The following is an 11,480-nucleotide window of genomic DNA, read 5'->3' as shown; positions in this document are numbered from 1 at the left end:
CCCGCAGCCCTCGTGCTCCCCCTGCCGGGCCGGGGTGGGGGGTGGGGGGGGGGCGGCTTTTCCCGCCCCCTGGCGCGGAGCCGCCCGCCGCTCGGAGAGGGCCCCGAGCGAAGGGCACCGGGCGCCGCCCCCGCCCGCCTCGCCTCCGGACCGCCGAGGGTCTCTGGGCTTCTCCCCGCTGCGGGGCATGCGCTGTGGTGCGAGAAGGGGTGGGGGCGGCCCGGAGCAGGTGAGGCGGGCGGGAAGCCAGGAAGGAAGGAAGGAAGGAGAGAAGGAAGAAGAGGAGGCGGGTGGGCGGGCGAGCCGGGCACCGTGGGGTGGGGGTGGGACAGCGCTCCGCCCCCGGCTCCGTTAGGGCTGTGGCGTGGGGGGCGCCGAGGGCCTGGCCTCCCAGCGAGCCGTTAACGGCCTCCCTGCGCTCCCCGCCGCCGTTGGCGCGGCGGTTGGGGGCCGTTGGGGCTCTGACGTCAGAGGGGCGGCTGTTGCTGGGGGGGGGAGGGGGGAACATGCCCTTTTCTCTCAAGTGGTAATTAAATGACTTTTGTTGCCATATGGCGCAATAATCATGATCTTTGCCCACGCTTTAAAAGGAGGAACATCCCTAATGTGTATTACAAATTACATCAATATTCTGTTTAAATGAAATCCCTCAGAATAACTGCAAGATGATCCCTCACCTGGATCAAAACCGATTAACGTGTAGGATAGATCTAGCCTTTCATGCAGTCCCAAGTGCCTCACTTCAGTGCAGAAAGGTTTTTTTTTTAATTAATTAATTATTAATTCATTTGACCTAAGTTGACTTTGGCTTAATCTAATTTATGATTTGGAAAGAAAGTCATCAAAGAATTGGTTAGAGTCAGTGCTGAACCTGAAAACAAGAGACTTTGTTAGTAGAGTTTGTATGGCATTTCTTAATTTATATTAAGAAAAAAAAAGTCTGAATRCTTATTTAGATGTTGCTGCACAGTRCCACAGGMCTCCTTTAACTAAATTCTTTAAGAATACACAGTGTTGTAGGTTTTGAGTCATTCGTATTTGTGGTTAGAAAATGTTTTTGGCAGCTGAATGTAGTTAAATGGAGGAAAAGAGAGATGCCTRTTATATTGGCCTGAATTTGAGAAGGGTTTTTTCCTGAGAATTTTGAGGCGGGAAAAAAAAAAACCCACGCTGCTGTTGCTCTACCAGGAAAAAGCTGTGTTGTGAATTAATTTTMATTTCCATTGTAATAACTGGTAGTATAGGGCACACAGTTAATAAGAAATGCAGGACTCAGCCTTAGCCTCTAAAAGAAAAGAGCCATTTATGTTCTGTGTTTTTGAAAGGATTTTGTTTAAGTGAAAGAATGTAACAAGATAAAGACTAATTGATTTAGTTAGTTCTCTTAAAAAAAGTCTATTTGACACTTCTTTTTAAAATGTCTTGTAGATCATTGTTAAGTATGTAGCTACAYCTGAAGAACTATGAAGTGGCTTTGTGTCATGCTGACTAACGACATAGGGCATCTTTTAATGTTATACCGAGCAATGCTTCCAAGACACCTGAAACTCATTCCCCGTGTTTATGGCAATAGACTGTTATCGGGTTACAAACCTAAAAGCAATGTGAAGGACTCTTACAGAATCCTTGAGCTGCAGGAAGGATGCTCCCTTGACGACATCAGGAATTCGTACCGAAATCTTGCCAAAAAATACCATCCGGACAGCGGTTCCGCCACAGCTGACGCCGAAGCGTTTGTGAAAGTGGAGGAAGCGTACCGAGTTGTGCTCAACGACGTGGCAAGCAAAAAGAAATGCCCTGAGGATGAAGAGGAAGACCAGTTCAAATCAAAATCCCTCCAACACAGACACTACTTGAGCTTTGAAGGGGTTGGCTTTGGGATGCCGAGCCAGAGAGAAAGGCAGTACATGCAGTTTCGAGTAGACCGTGCTGCTGAGCAAGTGCTGGARTACCGGAAGCAGAGGCTCGAAGGCCAGAGTGCTGTGACTGACCTCATGAAAGCCAAAGATGTGAGACRGAGCAAAAAGGTGAAAATAACGCAAGCCGTGGAACGGTTGGTTGAGGACCTCATCCAGGAGTCCATGGCTAAAGGAGACTTTGACAACCTCAGCGGTAAAGGGAAGCCCTTGCAGAAGTTTTCCGACTGTCCACACATTGATCCGATGACTCACAACCTGAACAGGATTCTCATAGACAACGGCTACCAGCCGGAGTGGATCCTGATGCAGAAAGAAATACGAGAAACGATAGAGCAGCTAAGAAAGGGCATAGTGGCATCCAGGAGTAAGCTGGGAGGGCCAATGACGCCGTACAGGGAGAAGCAATGGAGCCGCCTTTGTGAGCAGTTCGCAGAAGATATCCGGAAGCTGAACAAAAGAATCGACAACTTCAATTTAGTTGTTCCCCTTCTGAGCAGGCAAATGGTGCACTTCAGTGCAGCCAGAGAAATTGCACGAGCACAAAAGACTTACGAAGCTCTGGTGGAAAGCAGGGAGGCTTCTCATTCRGACACGAAGGAAGCTGAACAGAAAGATGTCAAAAGGTTTGGGTTGAAGTCTTCGTTATTTAAGTGGTTAAATCTTGGCTTGAAATAGGATAATATTAATCTTGTCAAGATTTTTGAATGCACTTTATTACTAAAACATACAGCACTAGAAAGAGAGATTTCAGGTATACTGCAAATATAAAACCCACCTGTCTGTTGTTACAACTGTTAGAAGGAATTGGGTTGTCTGATGGGCATTTGCAGGTGCTTAATAGGTTTCTCTGTGCATACAGTAAAGCAACAAATAAATTCTCTCTGTTACCCTCTTTCTGTTTATTTTACCTTTATTTTGATCAAAAATAGTGCTTCACTTCTGTAGCATTGACTATAATTACTTTTACAATACTATCTATCCCTTCTTTCCACATTGGGCAACCAGGGCATAGCAAGAACACGTTAAGGACAAAGTGGGAACAGAAATTTTGCTGCGTCATTTGTTTGACAACTTTATTACATCTTATTTAAATGCTCACAGGTGATAAGAGAGGGTCGAGTTCCATGCAGTTTAAAAAGCTACACATACTAATCTCTTCAAGGTTGAGTTAAACAGACACAAGGGAAGGGGGAGGCCTGGATGTCAGTTTGGACTATCTGAAGTCTGCTCAAGTGTATTTTTGAATCTGGTATGCAAGGCACTCTCATGAAGTATCCTAACAAATAAAGAAGACTGGCCAAAGCTCTGACCTAGCCACATGTTTTTCTGTGAGGTGAAAGGAGAAGAAAGGGTATTAATTTTCAGAGGCTACTAACTGCTCTATGCTTGGTTTTAAAGAATATATGGTGAAATGTATTAATAACCCTGTGGGAGCTGTGCAGTGCCTTGCCTCTGGAGCATATCRTGGCTGTTCAGCCCCTTCCCACTGAGATTCCCTGAGCGGGCAGGGATATGCTGGCAGCTCATAATTAATGTTTTCTTCACTCTTCAGTGGCTCTCTAAGCTGCTCACAGAACTTGGGAGGGTGCTGAGAAGTAAGGAATATGTCGCAGATACCAGAATTACGTGTGGAGTGTTGGTGAAGTGGGAGCAAAATGTGTGTGTGGTCTGCATCTGTGTATGAGTTCTGAGTATGAGCAGCCCGAGTCTAAAATTCAGAAAGAAAAATGAGGTTACATGGCAGTCCTCTCGATTTCTGGGCATTTATTCATCTGCTGAAATGGTAACTTTTGCTTTTTGGTATGGATATGGTTTGCTGAGATCACAGTGGTAGACCAGGTTGTATCAGAAGGCTGTGGTCTCACAAGCTGGTGCCTTGTTTTAGTGGCTGTGTGCATGGGTGTCTGCTAATTTGACTTAGACTCATCTGCAGGTTCTTGCTTTTAAAGAAAACCTTRAATTAAGCCTACTTTTATGGAAATCATTTGACTTTGTAGTCTTAAAAGGTGCAGGCTCTTGATTCTAATGATGACATAACAGGAATTGGATCTGAATTGCAGTTTAAAGTAACTCAGTGGCATATTTAAAATGACTTAATTGCAAATTGGATTCACTGCACAAGACTAAATAGAACTAGATGCCAATAAATTCAGCTTTGATGGAATCCGTATTTGCTCACAATGAAGAWAATTTCAGCAGTTTAAATATTTAAGTTGCTGTAATGGATGAGTCAGCATGCTGACTGCTCCTTTTGAAACTACTTGGGTTTTAAATGGTGTGTATGTGAGCTGACTCCCATCACTTTAAATCACTCTTAAAATGTTTTCATGAATAATGACACAAAATCACTGTGATAAAGTGGCAAAAATGGCAGAAAATCCAGTTCTACGTTTCATCAGTGTCAGTGATGAAAATTGTACTTGCCTTAGGTGTGTAGAGGATATATTTTGGCAAGGTTGGTCTAATTTGCTGTTGCTCTGAATTTACAGAAGCTTAAAAGCAGAATGTAATCGGGGTTTCTAGACCCTGGGATATCAGGTACTGCAGGTGAATTGTAAGAATTACAGAATTATAAAGGAAATATGGCTCTCGAAAGGTGGTTTTTTTTTTTTTTTTTTTTTTTTTTTTTTGTCTGCCACTCGATTCTTGGTTGAATTTGGGAACAGTTCTCTTATTACCAGTCTCAAGAGAAAATGATGAGATCACTGCCTAGTCCGGACACAAATGTTTGCTTATTCCCGGAACTCCTTGTGTGTTGGTGAAAATACTGTGTGGAAAGTATCTCAAAGGTCCTATTGGATGACATGTTGATATGAAATCAGAACATTATTTGCATTTGTTGTTAGAGCACAGTAATTGAAGTGTCTCTGCTTCTTTCCCCAGAGTGAGGAATCCGTTTCTTGCCTGCCACTCCATGGATTTTTCCAGCACTGTTAGCAAACTCTGTGTTTGTACATGTTAGTGCTATGCAGAACCTTACAATTATGGGCTATMTGAACTAAAATTTTGAGCAGTCCTAGAGGATTTCCTACGTATGCTGTAAAATTTGAGGTCCAATGAATCTCTGATTATTCTGGAGCAGTCATGGATTTCAGATTGTGTGCTGAGTTGCAGAGAACACCCTGCGAAGAAGGAATTAGAGGTATGAGAAGCAGGAGCAGAGCAAATAATCTTCTATTCTCAGTTGAAGAGGTTGCCAGTAGAGGGAGAGGAAAAGGTGCGTGTAGTGTTTCCCTTGAATTGTTTCCCTTCTGGTTGTGTTTTCCAGGGATCGCGAACCACGGATAAGGGGAGGGCACTACCCCACAGCGGAGATCAGCYGAAGCTGMCGTATGGACAGGAATGTGCTCCATGTCTGAGCTAGTAAAGGCTCTGGAAAGAGGAGAGACTGTCACAAGGAAGGCAGTGGCAGTCCCAGGTGTGGGGGAGAGATGGTGGCAGGTGCGTTGGCGGTGGCAGAGTTTAGGGAATGGGCACGTGTGAAACCTGTCCAGCTGGGCGAGATCCTCTCCAATGGACAGTAATGCAAGAGTCGTGCTGGCATCGGGATCTTTCTCTTTGTGCTGCACTGCGAGTAAGAAGCTGCCATTCCTGTGAGCCGTGTCTCACTGCATGGCCTCTTTGGGGCCAGAAAGTGAGAAACGAGACGCAAAGGAAAAGCACGGCCCCATTCCAGGTGTGGTGGAGGCGGCTGGCCGTGGGATGGAGAGCTAGGGGAAGCGAGAAAGCGGGATGCGCCGGGATAACCGGTGAGTCCCGCTGGGAAACGTGGGGTTGGGGAGAGGGCGGGTGTTCATGTAGTTTAACCGATATTTATTTATATGAAGTAAATAGTGGTAGAGCCTTAAGTGGGGGGGGGAGCCCCATCAGCGGGGAGGGGGCGGGGCTCTGCGCGGACCCTCCCTGCCATTGGCCCGCGGCGGCTCGGCTCGCCCTCGTGGGCGGTGGCGTCGCCCAATGGCAACGCTCTGTGCTCGGCCGGCCTCGCGCTGACGCGCGGCGCTGGCTCCCCATTGGCGGCCGCGGACGTCGCTCGCGGCCGCGTCGCTGCCCGCCCGCCCCGCGCCCGGCGGAAGAGTCTCGCGCAGGACGGGGGGTGCGTACGGACGTCGCGCGGGGGGCGGGGGGTCCGTTGGGAGCGACCGTTGGGGGAGCCCTCCCCCCGCCAACGGCCGCGCGCGCCCTCCCGCCGCCCTCTCCCCCCGCCAACGGCCGCAGCCAGGGCGGAGGGGCCGCGGGGCTGCCCCCTCCTCCGCGCCGCGCGCCCCGCTGCCACAGGGACAAACCGCTCCCCACAGCCGCGGCCCGGTGGGGCTGCGCGCGCTGCTCCGGCCGCGGGGAGCTGGGCGGGGGTGGCCCCGCCGTCCCCGGGCCTTGACCTTCCGCCGTAGCGCGGCCTGGGCCGGCGCGAGTCGCGGGCCCGGCGTGGCCAGCGCGGGGTGGGGGGGCAGCGGGGCCCGGGGCCGGAGCCGCTTTGCGCTTGGCTCTGCGCATCGCTCCCCTGCTCTACCACCGCGAAAGGGAGCAGGAAGGCGGACAGTTAGAGCGCCGTGCATTGCTTTCCCATCCCTTTCCTTCCCTCCTCTTTTTTTTTTTTGGTGTTACTGCCTCGTATTGCCCTGTCACAGCTTGAGCCCCTTCAAGAACTCTTGGTGCGCGTTACGTGCTCTTAGCAGCCTGCAGAAAATTGTACAATTGATCCTATTCTGTCCTGCCAAAGTTCTCTGGCCTTGATAGCTCCCTTGTTAGTAGCTTGCTATAAAGAGTGGTTGTGTTACCTCTAGGGCTGAGCATTGCCCTTGGATTTGTGGAGGGAGGGAGACTGCTTCTTTAATAATTTTCCTACACAGYCTTAATTTGGTGGCCTTAATAAGGTGGCAACTTAAAAGTTCTCTCCTGGCAGTTCAGCACTGTGCTGCACGGTGAGGGGAAAGCAAAAGTGAAACTGCCCGAAATGGGTGGGTGGTCCAAAGATCCCTCCTTTAAAAAGAGTAGGAAGGACTTGGTGAAAAGCATGAGCGGTACATAACAGGATGTGTGTAGTGGTATATGCAGGCCTTTAAAGTTACTGTGCCAAATATCTTTTCACACTATRTGCACATGGGAAAGAGAAAACATTCTAAAATGGGCTCAAGTATGTGGTTTCCTTCATAATTTCTTCTCTGCCTCCTGTATTTTCTCACCGCYTCTGGAAATAGGAGAATCAATTTTGTTGTTAACCCAGCAGTGTCTCATGGTCCCATCCAGAGCGTAAGATGATTTACTTTGTGCGTAGTCCGTGTATCTTCTCATGACTGCTTTAGTAGTTTGTTCAAGTAGAATCACTTCATTTGGAGTTGGGAAGCTGAATTTTAGGTGAACRTTTAGGGCTCCAGCTCTTGTGCTGTGTTTTTGTATTTAACTCCAAACATCTGAATAATCTGCAGGTTGCTTTAACTCAAAGTGCTGCCGTATGCTGAATATGACACCTTTCTATTTGCTAAGTCTCAAGTTTGTTCGTGCCAGTGCTCTTATGTCTCCCTTTGCTGGACGTGAGTGCAAAGTGTTTCTTGGAGCCTGCAGGAGGGTTTGTTTGCCCTTGAAGCAGGAGGAGAGGAGACACTGTGTAGGGAGGACATTGAAGGAGAGCTAACATGAGGCTTTTCCACCTTCTTCCTTGCTGTGCGGTATGTGCCTTCCAGTAAGAGTTGGAGTGTGGAGACTTTGACCTTTGTTTAAGTAAGGAGGTGCAAATGTCAGCACCTATAAATCCTATCTATCAGAGTTTTTTGCCTATATAACGGGATGTATTTGGGTTCAAAACCCAAGTATGATCAGAGGTGGTGTTGTCCTGTTGTAAAGAGCGCAGTCCCTGTGTGTTGGTCACAGAGCACGGGTACRTTCAGTAGCATGATGTGGAGAGATGGGCTATGGCCATATTTACGTGCATATATATGAAATATATACCTATATGGCACTATATAAGTAGCAAGAGACTCTTTTTTATGGTAGGGAGGGCACTRTTGAAATTCTCCTCTGAAAGACTATTTTGATCCTCCTATTTTGGAGGATTCAGGATGGCATCAGTAAATATTTAGATCACGTTCGAACAAATGCGATGGAATTAGCTCCTAGGCTGAAAAGGCACCGTGGAATTAGCTCCTCCACTGGTGTTACTGCCGATCCAAGCGCTGGGGAAGGCAGGCGAGGTTAAGCTCCCCTCAGGAAATCAAAGCTGAGCGCTGGCGTTAGGCTAGTGCAGAGGTAATGCTGCTGGGCTTCTCGTCTGGCCTCTCTTGCAGTTTCTCCATACCCTGTTTCTCCGGATTTGGCATCCTCTTCCAGTAAAACAGGAAGTCTGTGTTGTTGTTAGCACATTGTGGTTGTCGATAGCTGCCAGCAGATAGTGGTTATCTGACCTCTTCATCTGGGAAACTTCTGTTCAGAGCTTGAAGCTGAGGTTAAAGCAAGACATGAGTTTGAGAGCCAGTATCAGGCACCARAAATAATAGACTTTCTGATTAAGAAAAGAATGCGCGTTTCTAGAGGATTGTCTTTTATCTGAGTATAAAAAGATCATTGACTTTGTTTCATGTTTTGCGTCTTCACTTGTTTGTCAGTAATGCAGTTGTGAAAGCTGCATATCTTATCTAAGTGAAGGGTGTCGAAAGGTGGTGTGTCGGGTCCATAGAGTGAGTAAAACACCTCTGATTTGTCACTTAAGGCTTAAAAAATGCTTAAGAGCTTAGACAGCTTCTGTGCAATGCATGATTTACATCTGTCTGTAATGCTTATTGCTGCAGACTTTTTAGAGTAAGAAGGATTATGCAAGGATAAGTCAGCTTTTGGTTTGGAAGTTCACTTATTTGCATTAGTTGGCACCATGAATTTTATAGCCCCTTTAAATCGTAGGAGGCAGAGGATTTTTGCATTTCACATTGGCCTTTTAAACTGGAATGTTTTTATGGGGGTGAAAAGATTTCATTTATTAAGTCATTTGCAAATTGGACAGGCAATTTGCAAGGTAGAGGATGAAAAATTATTTCTGTTCTTTAAAATCGTTTTATTCAGTATCTTATTATGACCTGTTTTCTGAGTTGCCATATATTTTTATATTATCGTTGAAGAAGGAATTGTTATTTAGGTATGTTAATACTCTTAAAATAGATCATTGTGGGGGAAAAAAAATCCGGAGGAAACTGTAGTGTAGGTGGCTTATTGTAAGGATGCCTGAAAGTGTATTCCCCTACAAGGAGATAACTAGATTTCACATAACCTCTGTTGCACTGGCTGGGAAAACCAGTGTCCCCTGTTGGTGCTTTTACCAGCCTCTTGGCTCGTAGCCTCAGTGACAGCTCCAGAGTCTGTGGAGGAGATGGCAGTGGGAACTGCAAGCTGTGTGGATCGGGGAAGCGAGGAGGGCAAGAAGGGCATTAGTGCAGGCTGAGGCGCCTCCTGCCCTTCCAGGGCAGCAAACCAATTGCCTGTGGAGCAGCTTTCAGAGTGGAAATTAAGGAAGTGCTACAGGAGCATTCAGTCATAAGACCCGCGATAAGGAAGTACTGCAACTCTGTGAAAAGTTCTAGAAATAATAGGAAACTGTGAAAATGACTTGGTAAATATAAATAAGTAAAAATAAGTAAATATAAATAAGTAAAAATATGAAATTAACTGTATTGTCAAACACAGATATTTTCAAGAAGAAAAATAGTCTTTGAATCAATTAGTTTTAATGTTTTAAAACACCATTGTACCTATGGGTGAATTTCTAGTACTGTACTCGAGAGAACAATTTTTAAATCGTATTTGTAGTGTAAATGAGCACTGTGTTTGTTCTGTCTTTCGACTTCTCAGCATGGACTTTTAAATACTGCTGTTAACCAGATGTTTTACACCAGTCTTTCCTGTAACGGAATGATTATGGTCATTTTAATTTCTTTAGCTCTTAACAGTATCCGTAAATTACAGAAAATTTACAATACTGAACAAACATTGATTGTCAAGAAGACTGATCACCAGTCACTGCTAACCAAAAATAAAAAAAGTAAGTTTCTGACACATGGCCTATATGAGCAAGCCATGTTACAGGCTGAGAATAGATGAAGTCTAGCACAGAATATGTTATAGATGCTGGTGTCTCCCCAAAGTGTTTGAGAACTGTCTACACAGTCACTGTATAGCTTTCATATTTAAATTTGCTTTTGTCTTCTCTATATTTGAAGTTCTGTGTGACTGATCCTCTGACTGTGAAACAAGGCATTTTCAACCCTTATTATTGGTAGGTTGATTGGGTTGGTGCCTTTTTCTCCTTACTAGAAGAGCACAATTATCTTAGTTGTTGACTGAAAAAAAAAGAATTCATATTCAAGATTACTTAGCCTGACTCGCCACGAGTTCTTCTTCATGTATGAAGTCCTGCTGTAGGTGTGTCCCTTAATGACTAATGTTGGAGAAAGAGCTATGGTTTGAGGGTGAGATGTAAATTAAAATGCTTGGGATTTTTGCTTGTATGTTTTTGCTTTTTCATTTTTGGTTCCTAAACATTTGAACAAATGGTATGCTCTGTTTAATTTTTCTTTGGTTTCAGCATGTTGCTTTATATGTAGATTCTAAGCTTTTGTGGTTGTGCGTTCACTTTATTTTGCAATTCTCTTGATAAGTTTTTTTTCTTACTAAATACAAAACTAAAAATAGCTTAATATAGAATTTATAGTGAGCTACTTAATTGTGTAAAACCACACTTTAAAGATTACTTGTGACAGTTTGTCAAACATATCAAAATCTTACTTTTTCTGTATTAAACATCTTGTAGCTGTGTTTCAGGTATTTAGGACGTAGCTGTTAATGGAACATTTCGTATATGAGCACAGACTAAGGAAGGCACTGTAATCTTGAAGGAAATGGCAGGATTCTTGGACAACTTCCGATGGCCAGAATGTGAGTGTATTGACTGGAGTGAAAGAAGAAATACGGTTGCTTCGATAGTCGCAGGTGTATTGGTGAGTCTGGAGAGGAGGTGGATTCTAACTGTGCTGGGAACTGTGATGTAGCACAGACAGCTCAATGCTTTATTTAAAATGTTATGATGTTTCTCTTTTAATTAGCCCTCAATCAATTGCTTGAAGACTTTTTTGCAGTGTAGTTATTAGCCACGTTCTTTGTAAGTCATATGAATCTGCATGTTGCTCAGTAATGATATTCCAGTTATGCTGTCTTAAAAAAAAAAAAAAAAAAAAAAAAAAAGAAAAGAAAACCTAATGGATTTTGGTTTAATTAGATATGTTATTCATATTTTACGTCATATATTGTGTGTGTTTAGAATCTGTATTCTTTTTCTTGAAGCAGACAAGAAATGTAGCTATTCTAGTTTCTGATGTTTGATTTTAATAGAAAATTTGCCACATTCCCAATACTTTGAAATGCTTTGAAGACATCAACATTAAGATGTAATGATGCTAAATTATGCTCCAAAAAGGTTTATACCTGATGGGAAGCTAATAGCTACCTAAAATAGTTCATACTTGGTAAACCAGGGTACACGTGAACACTTGGCATATTTTGTTGGTGTGTATGCTCTTTTCA

At 44.7% G+C, this 11,480-nt stretch overlaps 1 protein-coding gene and 1 long non-coding RNA gene across 2 annotated transcripts; both read left to right on the top strand.

Moving 5' to 3' along the window:
• The first annotated feature begins 116 nt into the window (after window positions 1-116).
• Window positions 117-2,802, top strand: DNAJC28 (DnaJ heat shock protein family (Hsp40) member C28). The gene is made up of 2 exons (XM_026040388.1): window positions 117-229; window positions 1,429-2,802. The coding sequence occupies exon 2, from the start codon at window positions 1,464-1,466 to the stop codon at window positions 2,592-2,594; it is 1,131 nt and encodes a 376-aa protein (XP_025896173.1). The 5' UTR covers window positions 117-229; window positions 1,429-1,463; the 3' UTR covers window positions 2,595-2,802.
• Window positions 2,803-9,520: 6,718 nt separating this feature from the next.
• LOC112948168 lies at window positions 9,521-10,802 on the top strand. Its single transcript, XR_003249555.1, has 2 exons — window positions 9,521-9,942; window positions 10,711-10,802. It is a non-coding gene; the product is annotated as an uncharacterized LOC112948168 (long non-coding RNA).
• Window positions 10,803-11,480: the final 678 nt, after the last annotated feature.

The sequence above is a fragment of the Nothoprocta perdicaria genome, unplaced genomic scaffold (genome assembly GCF_003342845.1).
Source record: "Nothoprocta perdicaria isolate Ctin4 unplaced genomic scaffold, notPer1 scaffold_254, whole genome shotgun sequence".
Taxonomy (NCBI): Eukaryota; Metazoa; Chordata; class Aves; order Tinamiformes; family Tinamidae; genus Nothoprocta; species Nothoprocta perdicaria.
This window is presented reverse-complemented; position numbering and strand designations above follow the sequence as displayed.